General features: G+C 41.7%; 1 protein-coding gene across 2 annotated transcripts in view; it reads right to left on the bottom strand.

The window, feature by feature from the left end:
- Positions 1 to 8821: 8821 nt before the first annotated feature.
- NEDD1 (NEDD1 gamma-tubulin ring complex targeting factor) overlaps positions 8822 to 17489 on the bottom strand; it is an 83854-nt gene continuing 75186 nt past the window's right edge. The window contains exons 13-14 of one of the 2 annotated variants that reach the window (XM_044277273.1): positions 14056 to 14122; positions 8822 to 10751 (exon numbers count right to left, since the gene is read on the bottom strand). In XM_044277273.1, coding sequence (XP_044133208.1) covers positions 10647 to 10751; positions 14056 to 14122 — 172 coding nt within the window. In that variant the 3' untranslated portion in view covers positions 8822 to 10646. The remainder of the gene's footprint in view (positions 10752 to 14055; positions 14123 to 17489) is intronic. The other variant, XM_044277272.1, reaches the window with a different exon arrangement.

Genomic DNA, 17489 nt, shown 5'->3' on the forward strand with positions numbered 1-17489 from the left:
GCTGCTCAGTAAGTGGAGGTGATCGCTGCATTTACATGCAGCGATCACCTCCACAGCTTGAGAATAAGCGATCACTATTGTGATCGCTCTTCCTCATACAGCTGCATTGTTTCTGGGCAGCAGAGTGCTGTTTAGATAGCACATACTGCTGCCCAAAAATGATAATGTACTTGTAAGCACCAACCAACAAACATTTGCTTGTTCATCGGGGGAACAGCTGCATGTCTAGACGGGTAAATAGTTGGGAACGAGCTTTACAGGAATGTTCATTTCTGATAATCGGCCTAAATATTCGGCCATATAAAAAAAAACAAAAAAAAACATGCATATGAGTATTGAAAGAGTAATCTCGATTACACACAGTTTAACATACTGTAAATTCTACTTTTCCTTGCTTATCTGTTTTGTGACACAGGATGCTCTGTGGTAGAACATATGAGAGGAGTAAAGAGAATACCTTTTAAATGTCACACACTCACTTAAGGCTTCCGAGCTCATTTAGAGAAATAGTTATGTTGTTACACATTGCATTCATATAGTCTTCTAAAATTAAGTATTGGCTTTTCACACTGTACTAAAGTAAGCTTCTAGGTGCTCTCAGAAGACTCACTGTGCAGTGCTCCAGACTAAAAAAAATACCTGGTAGCCATTGGCTCCTGAACTGAAAAATTTAGGAGCCAAATCTAATTTTTAGTCGCCAAATCGAAACCGAATCAAAATTTTGGTATCGTGACAACGCTACTCCGATCAGATCGGCATAGGGTTGTTTTGATACCAAAATTTGGATTCGCTTTCGTCACCATAAAGTATTGCGATACTCAATACCGCGCAAACAAAAAAAAAACACCAAAAAAAGCCGCGTGCATTTTGCATATTATGAAATGTTCGGCCCATAATAGAACAGTCCTATCCTATTTTTTGGGGTGACAAGGTGACTAAAAAATGGTGAATGCTCACCGCATAGGAGATATTTTTTAATAATTTAATAGTTTGGACAGCGCTATGTAATATGTTTATTTATTCTTTATATATTTTATATGTAAAATTGGGAAAGGGGGGATTTAAACTTAATATTTTACTTAATATTAAACTTAAACACTAGTGTTTTTCTTTTCCGGCATAGAGTTCCGTCCTAGGGGCTCAATATCGGAAAAGAACTGATCAGGCATATCCCAATGCATTCTGAATGGAGAGTAATCCGTTCAGGATGCATCAGGATGTCTTCAGTTCAGTCATTTTGACTGATCAGGCAAAAGAGAAAACTGCAGCATGCTACGGTTTTATCTCCGGCGAAAAAAACCTGAAGATTTGCCTGAATGCCGGATCCAGCATTTTTCCCATAGGAATGTATTAGTGCCGGATCTGGCATTCAAAATACCGGAATGCACCCGCACTAAATCCGGACCCATTCACTCCTATGGGGCTGTGCACATGAGGGGTGATTTTCACACATCACTTGTACGGTGCGTGAAAATCGCAGCATGTTCTATGTTGTGTGTTTTTCACGCAACGCAGGCCCCATAGAAGCTAATGGGGCTGCGTGAAAATCGCAAGCAAGTGCGGATGCGGTGCGATTTTCACTCATGGTTGCTAGGATGAAAGTCTATTCACTGTATTATTTTCCCTTATAACATGGTTCTAAGGGAAAATAATAGCATTCTGAATACAGAATGCATAGTAGAAGATCAATATAATAAACATTGGTGGCGCAGTGCGCCCCCCCATCACCCCAGTATGATAAACATTGGTGGCGCGGTGGCGCAGTGCCGCTCCCCCAACACCCCAGTATAATAAACATTGGTGGCGTAGTGCGCCCCCCCCCCCCCCACACCCCAGTTTGATAAACATTGGTGGCGCAGTGCGCCCCCCCAATATAAGAAACATTGGTGGCGCAGTGCGCACCCCCCCCCCCCCAACACCCCAGTATAATAAACATTGGTGGCGCAGTGTGCCCCCCTCAATATAATAAACATTGGTGGCGCAGTGCGCACCCCCCCCCCCCCCAACACCCCAGTATAATAAACATTGGTAGCGCAGTGTGCCCCCTTCAATATAATAAACATTGGTGGCGCAGTGCGCACCCCCCAACACCCCAGTATAATAAACATTGGGGGGCGCAGTGTGCCCCCCTCAATATAATAAACATTGGTGGCGCAGTGTGCACCCCCCCAACACCCCAGTATAATAAACATTAGTGGTGCTGTGTGCCCCCCCTCAATATAATAAACATTGGTGGCGCAGTGCGCCCCCCCCCCCCCCCCTTCAATATAATGAACATTGGTGGCGCAGTGGGCAGTGCCAATGAGGGTTAAAAAAAATAAAATAAAAATTAACTCACCTCCTCCAATTGATCGTCTCCTGTTCTTTCTTCATGAACTGTCAAAGGACCTGTGGTGACATCACTGTGCTCATCACATGATACATCACATGATTCATCACCATGGTAATGGACCATGTGATGAGCTCAGTGACATCACCACAGGTCCTGAAGCAAGAACAGGAGACCGGCAGCTACTCGATCAACTGGAGGAGGTGAGTTAATTTTTTTTAAATTATTCTTTAACCCTCATTGGCACTTCCCACTGTGCCACCAATGTTTCTTATACTGTGTGGGGGGGGGGGGGGGGGGGGCACACTGTGCCACCAATGTTTCTGATACTGGGGTGTTGGGGGGACACACTGTACAGGGAGTCTAAGAAAGAATCGAATGAGTCACTAAGTCGGATCTTTAGTTCTTTTCACCGGTGACTCATTTGATTCTTTCTCCCTGTACTTGTCAGTGACTCAGAGCTGCTAGTGCTCGCCTTGCCTCAGCTCTGGTTGGTGGGCGGGGAGGGGAGGGGCTGGCAGAAGCAGCTTCCACTCTAGGATCATATTACACTCCTCCCGAGCCCCTCCCCTCCCTGCTGCCAGCGTCTCTGCTGTTGTGTGCTGTGACCGAGCTGACTGAGACTGAGGAGAACATCGGCGGCGGCGAACTATCAGCTCCTGTGCCCGCCGCTGTTCTACTGCAGAGCTGCCGCAGAGGGTCTAGTCGCAAATGGCGACAAGACTAAAAAGGCTTGTTGCCATTTGTAAATTCTAAGTCGCATTGGCGACCATTTTGGTCGCCATCTGGAGCCCTGCTGTGCATATACCAAAAGTCTGTACCAGCTGGGAAAGACATATGACACATTTTATTACCCCTAGAGGGATCTCAATATTTGAAGCTACAGACAACAGGTGAGGTCCTTAATTTAGGGATCATACCTAAATTTTATTAAAAGTTTTTTTTTATATATATATATATATATATATATATATATTCCACTCCGTGTCATGCATGAACTGCAATGACAGATGCAAATTAAACGTGCCCTGATAAAGGACATTTTCTCTTTCCATAACATGGTGAGTAGCTGACTTATAGAGTAACTATCATCAGGAATTATTCCTTCCCATGTGCATAACTTTACATTTGTCAATGCTAGACCTCATCTACCACTTCTCTGCCCAAGCCTCCAGTCTATCCATGTCCCTCTGTAGTAGTATACTGTCCTCTTCTGTGTTAATTACTTTACACAGTTCAGTGTCATCTGCAAAAATTGATATATAACTGTTGCAAGCCTTCTACAAGATCATTAATACAAATATTGGATATAATAGGGCCCAATACTGACCCCCTGTGGTACCCCACTAGTGACAGTGACCCAATCTGAGTATATACCGTTAATAACCACCCTCTGTTTTCTATCACTGAGACAGTTACTTACACACATACAACCATTTCCCCCAGTCCGAGCATTCTTATTTAATGTAATAACGTTTTATGTGGCACAGTATCAAATGCTTTGGAGAAGTCATGATATGCATTAATTCACCCCGCTCAAGTCTAGAACTCATAGAAACTGATTAAATTAGTTTGACATGAACCCATGCTTATATGATTTTATACACCTATTTTCATTTAGATACTCCAACATAGCATCTCTTACAAAACCCTCAGTTTACCCACGACAGATGTTAAACTTACTAGCCAATAGTTTCCGTGCAGTTTTTTTAGCCCCTTTTTGAATATTGGCACCACATTTCATAAGCGCCAATCCTGTGGAATTCTCCCTGCCATTATAGAGTCCTTAAATATCAGGAATAAGGGTCTGTCTATAACATTACTTAATTATCTTACAATACAGGGGTAGTTTGCTGTTACACTCTGCATTTCAGCTAGCAGTTCATTTTCCTCAGTGAAAACAGTGGAGAATTAACATATTTGCTAAATTTGCTTTCACCAACTCCACTCTGTAAAAGGCTAATACTTTCAGGTTTAAACTTTTTACCCTTTATATAACTGAAAAACATTTTAGGGTTAGTTTTAGTCCCTTTGGCAATTAGTCTATGTTTCTCCAGCTGGGCTGCTTTCATCTGTCTTTTACATATTCTAGTTTTTCAATGCTTTCTCATCACTTTCCTGTTTTAGTGATTTAAAATGTTTTCTTTCTTTTTGTCATTTATTGCTCCCTTTACATTTCTTTTTATCCACATTGATTCTTTCTTGTCCCTCACCCTTATATTCTCATAAGGTATGTACCTCTAGCAATTAGAGTTTAGGATGCTTTTCAAAAATATCCCTTTTTGTGGCTGCAATTTTATTTTTGAGCACATTGGCTAGTGTCCTCTTAACTGCTGGTCAAATTTAGGTTTTTGGAAGTTCAGTATTTTTGTGGCTCCCTGAAAAAAATCTTTTAAATGACAATTGGAGGGTAATTATTTTATGGTCACCATTTCCTAGGTGTCCCCCAACCTGCACATCTGTTGCTCTATCAGGTCATTGGTTAGGACTAAATCCAGTATGATCATCCCTTTAGTTTGATCCTGAACCAATTGGGAAAGGAAATTGTCTTTGGTTATTGCCAAAAATCTGTTTCCTTTATGAGACCCATAGGTTTCAGTTTCCTAGTCTATATCTCAGTAGTCCCCCATAAAACGACCTCATTATGGTTAGGCACCTCATTATTTCACTTAGTAGTAGATTTTTTTGTGGGGGCTCTGTTATATGCGGTGGTTTATAAAAAAAAAAAAAAAACTATCAGTTTTTTATTATTGTTTTTGCCTTGCATTTCTACCTCCAGTGACTCCAGATGTTTATTTCCCTCACTTACATATTCTTAGAGACAGGGGAGGGGCTTGCCTTTATGTAAAGTCCTGTCTAAAGCTCACAAAACATTTGGTGCATCATGAAAGAAAAATCGTGCAAAGAAGACCAAGGACTGTTGAGCAGTAAGAATGGGATGTTTATCTCTAAAAACTCCAGAAATTGGTCTCACTTCTCAGATGTTTCAGACTGTTAAAATAATGGAAGACATGGCACTGTTCCAACTTTTTTGCATTGTCGTCATCAATTTATTTATTTTTTATTTATGGGTATATGACAGGAATCAGCAATCTTCAGAACTGCAGTTGTTGTGAAACTACAACTCCCAGAATGCACACTTACTTGGTCATTCTTGAAACGCTAATGGAAGTGAATGGAGGATTACAGGAGTTGTAGTTTCAAAACAGCTGGAGGTTGCTGATCCCTGGTCTATGAGATTTTCAAATCATTGCATTCTGTTTACATTTTAACCGCTTCCAAACCTTTTTGGAATTGGGGTTGTACATCTTAGCATAACATTTATGTTATCACTCTCAACTATACAGACAGCATATTTGTTCTCTGGAACATTTTCTTTTCTTTATGCCACTTCACCTCACTCCTTTAAGCCTAATTCGTCAGTTTACAAGCATCTGAATAACAGCATCCAGCACTAGAACAATTATCAATAAAAATAACAAAAACAAGGACACGAGTAGCCTTTTTCTTAAGTCATTAATCTACAATGTTGAACAGAAGATCAGATAGGTTAAATATGTTAAAGGGGTTCTCTGGCTTGGAATTAATTAAAAAGGCTGCCAGAAAACTGTCCTAGAATGTGAGCAGGACTGGTTGCCACTACTTGCAGAGCTATCATATGAAAAACTAGCACATTTGCAACGGCAGACTCTTGTTTGCTAAGGGTCCATTCACACGTCCATAGTGTATTGCGGATCTGCAATACACCCAGCCGGCACCCCCATAGAACTGCCTATTCTTGTCCGCAATTGTTAAATTTTTTCAGAGAGCCGCGGATCAATAGATCGGGGCCGCGCTCCGGAAATGCAGATGCGGACAGCACACTGTGTGCTGTCTGCATCTCTTCTGGCCCCATAGAGAATGAATGGGTCCGGATTCGTTCCACAACTTTACGGAACAAATCCGGACCCATTCTATGGATGTGTGAATGGATTCTTAAAATGTTATTCAGCCATGCTGGAAAATTTCAGACGGCATGCTCATGACATGATCGGTCAAACTGCCATTGTGCTTAAGGACCAGGGAGTCCGTTTTTTTTAAAAACTGACTCCCTAGTGGGCCAATTTAGTCTGACATGTTGGTGGTAGAATCATTCATAAGAACGCAAAGCAGTTGATCAATGTCTTAAGAGTATGGCCAGCTTTAAAGTCCAAACTGTTCCCTTCACCTTTCCCAACAAGACAAGTTGGAAACATTGAATTATAAGCAATTATGCTGCAATTTAAAATTCATTATGCAATATACAAAGATCCCACACATAAAAGCCATTTAAACTGTAATTTTTCACCAATGGTATTCCACAAGACACATGTGGAGGGCGAGGAAATCATACAGTACTTGCATGGTTAATAAGATTTTACAAATCTCATATACACGGTGCATTTTTTGTAAGAGCGGAAATTGACCTGAGGTGCGGATTTTGAAATCAGCAGCAGGTCAACTGCTTGTGTGTTTTTTCAATAAAGATTTCATGCTTTACAATGCAAAGGGTTAGATCTGGGGCTAATCTGCAACAAAATCCACAAGCGACATGGATTTTTGTGCAGAAATACAGCAAAATCTGCATGAACTACACTGCTGTGTGCATGCTTGAGTGGCCGTGAAGTTCATTCGCATGCAGCAGATTTGCAACAGAGGTTAACTGACCCAAGCTCTGGTGTTTTTAGGTAGTGTTACTCTCAGTAACTTTTATTTAATTTAATAATTGCTTATTAACACTTTACAGCCATTCTCATTAAACCCTCCTGCCTAATACTATGTAGCACTCAGTCATTGTGCCACCAAAACAACTGAGAAATTGAGACAAATCCATAATACTTATGAAGGAGTCCTGTGGTATCTGGCACTAAAACAGTAAGTTACAAGGCGGGGACTCCATGGATCGGATTTTCAGCACCACCCACAGTTGCTACATCCGATGGAGAATTTGGAGGCCAAATCAGCTCATTTAACTCATCATGTTTCACCATGTGGCAAGGTACATTATTCGGATGCCACTGCCATTAAGAAAGACCATTGTTTAGATTCAAATGATCACAGCACTCATCTATCACTGGTTTTCACAGGGTGCTTGTCTAGATTGGTCCCCAATTCCACCTCGGGAACTATTTTGTCCTTATATATACAAATTGACAGCACTCCAGAGTTGAAGGTGAAGTAATGATTTTATTCAGCCGGACATAATTTCAGGCAACGTTTTGGGCTATATGCAGCCCTTCATCAGGCAGTTGGGAATTGATAATCATTTATGATAAATGCAGGGTGCCCTCAATTCTTGGACATACTAATGAAGAATATAGTATGTTGCTGTACCAATGCATGATCATACCATGAGACATTTTATGGATAAATGAAATGGCAATCACCATGTGGCAAGGTACATTATTCAGCTGCCACTGACATTAGGAAAGACCATTGCCATGAAGGGGCGGACTCTGCCTGCCACAGTGTTTAAGAATGTGTCATGTACATGTCAAAGTAACATGTACCGACGTAGTAGAGTTAACAGTCATGCTTTCTGAGATGTGTTATCTAAACTAAGCAAACACCTTTAATTGCTTTTCAATGGCTTTTGTTTCAAGATAACATGATGATTTAAGAAATCTGAGTTAAGAGTTTGAGTGCTAACCCTGCTACATCTGTACATGAATGTCAGGAGTCAAGGTTTCCTAACAGAACACACACACACAAGGGTCAGTATGCAGGAAGTTTTGTGTATTGACACCATTCTATCAGAAGCATTAATTTATGCTACAGTAGCTCTTCAGTGGATCGGCTCAGGTGAGCTAGCCTTTGTTCCTTGCACACTTTAGTACCTTCCAAAAGGGGGCCCGAGGTTCATTAAACACTACATACCATGGACAACGCAAAAGACCTGCCATTTTGGAGATGCTTTGACCCCACACCTGTGCGCTGTGCTAGAAACTGAAGTCTATGCCAGCTACAGGGGTCAATTGTTTTATATGGAGCAGACACAATGATTTGCTGTGTAAACCAAGAGTGCCCATTCCATGTGCTGCTGCTCAGACTGTCCCTATGGTCTTCCAGTGCCTGGGGCTGCACAGGAAGCAGCTCTCTTCTTTAAATGTGCCCTAAAAGGGAGATTTGAGAAAAAGGGTTGTCTGAAAGCTAAAGACCATCTGCTAATCGCCTCAACATACTGCCTTCTTTTATTGATACAGCAGTGCTGTTTGATTACTGCATCCTTAAGGCATTTCTCTGCTTGTTTGTTTCAGTGATACTTTTCTTTCTTTATACTGGTAAGTCACATAAAGAGATAAAATAGCATTTCTAACATAGTTTACTGCAGCCAAAATATTTAGTACTACACATAACCTTAAAATGAGCGTTGGAAGAGTGGAACAATACAGCAATCGTGGAAAATAGCACAACTTTTTTAAAAATCTGTGGATGACAAACCATAGCTGTAAAAACGGCTCTACTCGCCAAAATCACTGTGATTGAATATAAAAGCAATTTATTAAAATTCAAGGTCATTAAATCATTCAGTGATTTAATATCAGTATAAAGGCACTGCGATTCTCTAGGTACACCTTTTAATTTTTGTTATCATGCTTGACTAGACATCAATCAGACTTAGCCACAGTACCATTTCTTCTCTTATTACATAATATTGATGTAGTGCTGAAGAGGATTAAAACGGCATTTATATTTATGATTTAAATAAAATTACTTTCCATATCAGATTCCAAATAAAAGTTTAAGTTAATTAGAACAATTCTAACAAGGCAGTTTCACACCAAAATAACAAGAAAACACATGGCGCCAGGGGTTGCTTCTGACATGTAAAACTACAAACAAAAAGTACAAAAAAAGCATTTATGCTGTACTGCTGCAAATAACACACAGCTTTAACTTTATTATCAAAATAAAGACAAGATGTTTACAAAAGTGTTACTGGTTTAAAAGGCATTTCTATTAAACAATCTGCGAAATATTATCATCATGAATTACCAGAATGACAACAGTAGAGTATGCATTTTAAAGAGCATCTGTCAGCAGATTGGTACCTATGGAGTTGGCTGATCTGTTGTACGTGTGCTACAACAATGTTTTAATATATACAAATGAGCCTCTGGGAGAAACAGAGGCCTCACCATCAAACTAGGAGGCTCTGCTCTCTCTGCAACTGCCGCACCCTCTCCACTTTGATTGACATGGCCAGGTGTGAGGACATTTTTACTGCCTGGCCCTGCCAATCAAAGTAGAGAGGGTGCGGGAGTTGTAGAGAGGGCAGAGCATTTAGGTTCTCTGCAATGCGGGCTCATATGAACATGGGACCAACACAGATGTCTTCAACTGACCAGTGCACATGTAACAGGTCTGCCAGCTTCATAGGTACAAATCTGCTGACAGATGTCCTTTAAACACTAAACTGAGCCTACTGTGGATATAAAAAACAGGCACTTCGGTACTGTATGTAAGTAAACATTTACATCACATGTCAACATTATTGTAAATCTCAGATCTTTATTGCTTTAGATGACAATTCTGCTCAGCCAAGGTGCTACAATATAGGTGGGGGGGAAACAGTATAATGTTGTCACGTTAAGCGCTTATTGCATAATTCAAGTTTGGTATACAATCCAATACTGCATTTCCACATTTGCCATATTACTAGACAGATTCCTCTACATTGTGCTTCCATTAACACAGATCTTTTCCATGTGTGGTACATCATGCACAGACAAAGTGTTTAAAGGCGTTTTCCATAAGCACAATACAAATTGCCTATCCTTATTTCCGACTCCCATTACCCCCGCCGATTAGTGTCACGGTACTCATCTGGCCTCTTCAAAAAGCTGATTGTGGGTGTGCTGGGAGTCCTGAGAATTAGCCATCAATATTTTACTCCTGGAGAAACCCCTATAATGTGTGGTAAGGGATGTCACCTCTGCTGTCCAGGCCTATTTGATTGATTTCTTAAAGGGGATAGGTATGGTGCAATGAAAAATGTACTTGTGAAACCACAAAACCTTTGTAAGAAGGTTCATGTTACCGACCTGCTACAATTGAAGGTACTGTGGATGAGTTGGCTGTAAACCAACTATCTGCTCCCTCTTACAGGGCTTCTGTGGGTCCAGTGTTTGTTGCCCAGTGACAGTACACCCCTATTTAATAGGGGAAAGAGAGATGACAATCCTTGTTGCACACAAAACACTGAATGACATTATTGCCAAATAAGTAATCCTATAAATATGACAAAGATAGATGAAAAAGCATTTAAAATGCTCGTTTCAGCTTAAAGTCCATCATCTTAATAGTGAGCTTTTAACCTTTTATTCTCTTCCCGAAGCTTTTCTATCTCGGCGACTAAGTTTTCATTCACTGAGTATCTGTCAATTAACGTTTGAATTTCACTCTAAAAGGGAAAGGAAAGTATGAATGTATGGATATCAAGGCAAAAACCTTACAAACACGGGAAAGGAAACAAATGCATTATTCATACAGTGATGCACACAATTCATTTATATGTAACTAAAACCAGCAAACCGGTTAACATAAAGAAAACCCTATTTCTCTTAACAGGAATAGAAAACACGTTAAAACAGTCAGGAAAAAGACTGTTAAACAGCAGGTACGTTTGCTACAAAGTCTGATATAACTTCGTTTACTGGAGTTAGGCCTCTTTCACACTTGCGTTGTCCGGATCCAGCGTGTACTCCACTTGCCGGAATTACACGCCGGATCTGGAAAAATGCAAGTGTACTGAAAGCATTTGAAGACGGATCAGTCTTCAAAATGCTTTCAGTGTTACTATGGCACCCAGGACGCTATTAAAGTCCAGGTTGCCATAGTAGGAGCGGGGAGCGGTATACTTACCATCCGTTCGGCTCCCGGGGCGCTCCAGAGTGACGTCAGAGCGCCCCATGCGCATGGATGACGTGCCATGCGATCACGTCATCCATGCGCCTGGGGCGCCCTGACGTCACTCTGGAGCGCCCAGGGAGCAGCACGGATGGTAAGTATGCTGCTCCCCGCTACACTTTACCATGGCTGCCGGGACTTTAGCGTCCTGGCAGCCATGGTAACCACTCTAAAAAAGCTAAACGTCATATCCGGCAATGCCTTTCAATGGGCATTCATTCCGGATCCGGCCTTGCGGCAAGTCTTCAGTTTTTTTGGCCGGAGCAAAAAGCGCAGCATGCTGCGGCATTTTCTCAGGCTAAAAAACGTTCCGTTCCGGAACTGAAGACATCCTGATGCATCCTGAACGGATTTCACTCCATTCAGAATGCATTAGGATAATCCTGATCAGTATTCTTCCGGCATAGAGCCCCGACGACGGAACTCTATGCCGGAAGACAATAACGCAGGTGTGAAAGAGCCCTTATAGACAGAAAGAAAACATTAGATCACTCAGCAAGTTTTGAAAGCAATGCCAAAGAAATACCAAGGGTATTTTTACTAAGCAAAATAAAAAGTGCACATCAACATCTGCAACCATATGGATGAGAGAATGTGGCAGCAACATTTCTTTGTCTTTTTAAATCCAACTCGGCTGATTACCACTTTTTTTTCCTTAAGCAGCTCCTGAACAAGGTCATAAAAATCACTGCGATACATTTTTACAAATAATGTATGAAACTAGACTAGGGTTGTCACGATACCAAAATTTTGATTTAATTTTGATACCATAAAAAAATGTATTGCGCTACTCAATATCATTCAATACCAGGTGAAAAAAATAAAAAAAAACACCAAAAAAGCCGTTTGCATTCCATATTCGCACTGCGCCACCAATGAATGTAATTAACACATTAATTCAAGTATAGGAGGCAGCGGGTGCCGGCGGTGGTATCGCATACCAGGCTTTGATAACAGGGCATGTGATCCACGGCAATTAACCCCTGTTGCACCTGAGGGGTTAATTGCCAGAGTTCGCAGGATCGCATGCCCGGTTATTAAGGCCGGGTATGCGATACCACCGCCGACACCCGCTGCCTCCTATACTTGAATTAATGTGTTTTACATTCATTGGTGCCCTGTCCTTACAGCAATTTCAGCCACTGGCTTCAATCGAGCGCCAGACCTACTAAGCCTACCGGCGCCCGAGCGTCATGTTTCTATGGAGCCGACGGTGCTACGTGATCAGCTACGGGCTTCACCTGAGCTCCAGACTTGCTAAGCCTACCGGTGCTCGAGCGTCATGTTTCATGGAGCCGGCGGTACCACGTGATCACATCGCGGTCACTTGACTCGCAAATGTGATCACGTGACCTCCGTTTTGCAAAATATGACCCGATAACTGCAGGGGCGGAGTAAGAATAAGACGCTCTATTTCCATAATAATCGGACGCAGAGAGTCAAGGAACATTGGGTGGCCCAGGAGGCCTTCATTTTTATGAATTATCAATAAATTTGTGTAGATTTCAAGGGGTTTTGTCCTCTTCAACCTTTGTTTTAGAAGCCTTTTTGTAACTTTATATGTGTATATATAGCTGCATGTATGTTTTTATAAGCTAAGCCACGGTTCGACTCCCTTCTTGTCCACTGTGCTAGTGAAGAGAACATGGAGCGCAGAGAGCGGCACGTGCCATGTTCTCTAACTGATACTAGGCTGCGCAGCCTAGTATCGTGAAATAGTAAGACCCAGTATCGTATCGATCCAGGTCTAAAAGTATAGATTGGGTATCGATACCCGTTATAACCCTAGTGCAGACTACTCTAATACATTCTCTATCTTCTATTACATTCACCAGGTTTAGGCTACTTTCACAATAGCGTCTTTTGTGGATCCGTCATGGATCTGCAAAAACACTTTCGTTACAATAATACAACCACATGCATCCATCATGAATGGATCCAGTTGTATTATGTCTTCTATAGCCATGACGGATCCGTCCCCCATTGACTTTCAATGGTGTTCAAGACAGATCCATTTCTATTGTGCCAGAGAAAACTGATCCGTCCCCATTGACTTACATTGTGTGCCAGGACGGGTCCGTTTGGCTCCGCTTTGTCAGACGGACAGCAAAACGCAGCGTTTTGGTGTCTACCTCCAGAGTGGAATGGTGACTGAATGGAGGCAATCTGAGCGGATCCTTTGCCATTCAAAATGCATTAGGGAAAAACTGATCCGTTTTGGACCGCTTTTGGAGAGCCCTGAACGGATCTCACAAACGGAAAGCCAAAACGCTGGTGTGAAAGTAGCCTTACTTGCACTACATGGAGCTGCTGTGTGTTCAGTCCCGGAGAGTCCCACATACCCACTTCTGGTTTCACTGGTGCCCTCTGTCACATTACATGCTAGGAAATTAACCTTCCTTCTAATGGTACAAAGCATTAAAATAACATTAAGTGAACAGACTACCAGTAACTTCTAAGGTTGTGTAATGCACATTATTAATGACCGCTTTTTCCCCATAGTTCTCTCTTGATTAGGTTTTATTACAACAATTCTTTTCCTCCACAAATGCTGAAGCAGCAAGTCTGCACAATGTTACTTCCACCGACACACTTAATATTAAAATCTGTCTCGCAATTGCCATGCAGAAAGTCCTCTTGTTATTGTTATTTCCATATTCCAAAATAGATACATCAATCTAGATAGTAATTTAAAATTATTTAATTGTTAAATAACTATTGTTTCTGAAACCTTTTACATTTTATGGCTCTTTTTCCCACCGTAATAGTAACCAGAAGCAAATATTGGTTATACATACCGACTGTATATGAAACTGTTTTATCATCTCTACTTGTAAATTGATAATATCTCGGTGACATGCTTCCCTATAAAGAAAGAGTTAGACAAGAAATTACAAAACTTTGGACAATATAATTGGCGATTCAGAATCAATTTTCAGTTACTTTCTATGTTGTATCTCCATCAAAGTCAGGACTAGACATATTTTCAGGTTGAACAAAATATTCTCGTTGGTGACTGGCTGACTGCCAAGTCCATGTGCATTGGTAACCAAGTGCTTACACCTGCTGCCAAATGCCTGGCACTGGGCAGTGATTGACACTACTTGATTCCTCTGACCTATGAAAGCAATCTGACCACTACTGCTGAGAAAACAGAAGATGCAGAGGACATCAAATCTTTGATTTTGGCCAAAAGAGAATCCCTGTTCAATGTATGCAGGGAAGATATAATATGTAATAGGTTACTTGTGGAAAGTAGTGCCGGCACTGCTTTGCAAGCTTGTGCTGCTGTTGTTGGCATATGTGGTTGGTGCCGTCCGCAAAACTTTGGAATTGTTTTATGAGCAATGAACAGAATAAATTGTCAGCAGCACACTTGGGGGAGCATGTACCCATTTTGTCATGGTTGAACTCCCGTTAGAGGTGGCTGACTTAAAGGTTCTGACGTTTGCTCTTAAGCCAGTTCAAGGGGTTATTTCATAATTAAAGTCAAAAATGAAAATCAGACATCATATAGTACACGACAATGTCTTTGTAACAAATCTAGAACCAGCCCTGTACCTCACATGGATTCACAGTTCCCCCCATTCATTGATCTGCTACATTTATTTCAAGCTGACGGCTCAGGGTGTGTGTGTGTGTCTGTGTCACACTCAATAGGGGCGTGCGACTTATTGTGCAGCTTAAGGGGCATGTCCTTTCTACTGTGGATCTCCTCTGATCACAGCTAAGGGGATGTGTCATTTCTGCTTGACTAACTCAATGATTATAACACATTTTTAATTACATCCAATTAAAGGGTACCCGTCAGCAGATTTGTACCTATTTGCTGACCTGTTAAATGTACTCTTGGCAGCTGAAGGCATCTTTGTTGGTCTCATGTTCGTATTTGCTGCATTGCTGAGAAAGATTAATGTTGTAATATATCCAAATGAGCCTCTAGGAGCAACAGGGGCGTTGCCATTACTCCTAGAGGTTCAGCTCTGTGCAAATGCCATGCCCACTCCAGTTTCATTGACAGGGCCAACCAGTAAAAATGTCATCACACCAGGCCCTGCCAAAGTGCAGAGGGCGCAGAAGTTGCAGAGAGAGCTCAGCCTCTAGGTGTAATGACAACGCCCCCATAGCTCCTAGAGCTCATCTGCATACATTAAAACATAATTTTTCTCACCAACACAGATGCCTTCAGCTGCCAAGTGCACATGGAACAGGTCAGTCAGTTCCATAGCTACATATCTGCTGAGAGATGCCATAAAAAAAAAAGAGTCAGCTGTTGATTTGAAAAATGACAACTTCCTTGGGGTTCATTCACACTTCCGTAAGTTTTTTGCGTATTCGCCAACATTGGCAATTTACAGACTTCACATCACCGGCACTATATAGAAAATGCCTAATCTTGTCCGCAATTGAGGACAAGAATAGGCATGTTCTATTTTTTGGCAGAAACGGAAGCACGGATGCGGAACTGCGGATCCGCAAATGCGGATGCGGACAGCACATTCTGACCACATTGAAAATGAATGGGTCTGCACCCGTTCCGCAAAATTGCGGAACGGATGCGGACCCATTTTGCGGACGTGTGAATGGACCCTTAAAGGTAAACTGTCATCAACTTTATGCTAACCTCACTGAGGGCAGCATAAAATAGTGACAGAAATACTGATTTCAGCGGTGTGTCGCTCATGAGCTAAAAGTAAGTGGTTGCTGAGAACCAGCCTCATAATCATTGCAGCCCAGGCCTTGAAAAGAGTCAAATCTACCTGAGAAGAGTCATGGTTATTCCTAATCTCCTGCACTCTCTCATCCATCTGCTGATGGTTGGCAGTTCTCTACTAGAGAGAACACTAGGTAGAAGACTGCCAGTTATCAGCAGGTGGGCAGGGATTGCAGAAATTCATGAATAACCAGGACTCTTCTCAGGTGGCCGGGACTCTTTTCCAGGCCCAGTCTGCAATGATTGTAATGTTGGTTCTCAGCAACCACTTACTTTTAAATGACAGACCTCTGAAATCAACTCACCTGTCTCTACTTTATTCTGCTGTTCGTATGGGCAGCACAAAGTTGATGACAGGTTCCCTTTAAGTTAACCTGTAATTATACCTAGGTACTTGCTTAATACAAATACAGAATACTGCTCAATGTGCTACATACACCAAAACAGTTTCATACTAGGAAATTGAACAGAAGAAGGACTAGAACAAACAAAAGGTGCCCAAATGGCCTGTAGAAAATAAAGCAGATGGTAAACTTATTGGCTTATGCATCCACGGTAAAACCATTTCTCACTGTAAGAAATGGCAAGGTGGACCTCAGTACATAATACAAATGAACTTCAGTAAAACATTTTTCTAGGAAATACATTAGTTTGACATTATGACACAGGACTTTAAGTTTATTCGCATGTTGCTGTTTTTACAGTTACACTGATTTACCCCAGATGTATGCAAGACCTACCTACAGCCCAAGATGCTATTCTGCGTAGCATCCAAGCATCTAGACACAAATATTAGGGATCGACCGATATTGATTTTTTAGGGCCGATACAGATAATATGTGAACGTTCAGGCTGATAGCCGATAATTCATACCGATATTCTACGAATTTTCATTGAAATTTTTTTTTAAATAAATTCCTACACAAATCTGCTGAAAATGAATATGTTAATTGTTAACGTGTATTTTTTTTTTTTTGTAAATCTTTCTTTTTAATTTATACTTAATATTTTGGTGTTTAGATTTTTTTTTAATAACTTTTAGCCCCCTTAGGGACTAGAACCCTTGTCCTATTCACCCTGATAGAGATCTATCAGGGTGAATAGGACCTCACACTGTCCCTGCTGCTCTTGCACACAGCAGCATGGAGCTTACCATGGCAGCCATGGCTTCAATAGCGTCCTGGCTGCCATGGTAACCGATCGGAGCCCCAGGATTACACTGCTGATCGGAGGGGAGAGGGGACCCTGTGGCCACTGCCACCAATGTTTTTAATACTGAGGTGGGGGGCGCACTGCGCCACCAATGTTTTTAATACTGGGGTGGGGGGCGCACTGCGCCACCAATGATTAATACTAGGGTGGGGGGCGCACTGCGCCACCAATGAAGATAAATCTCTCATGAATTCATATACAGGAGGCGGGAGCTGGCTGCAGAATCACATAGCCGGCTCCCGACCTCCATGAGCGTCAGCTGCGATCCGCGGCACATGAGAGGTTAACTACCGCAGATTGCAGCTA

This window comes from Bufo gargarizans, chromosome 2 (genome assembly GCF_014858855.1).
Source record: "Bufo gargarizans isolate SCDJY-AF-19 chromosome 2, ASM1485885v1, whole genome shotgun sequence".
Classification (NCBI taxonomy): Eukaryota; Metazoa; Chordata; class Amphibia; order Anura; family Bufonidae; genus Bufo; species Bufo gargarizans.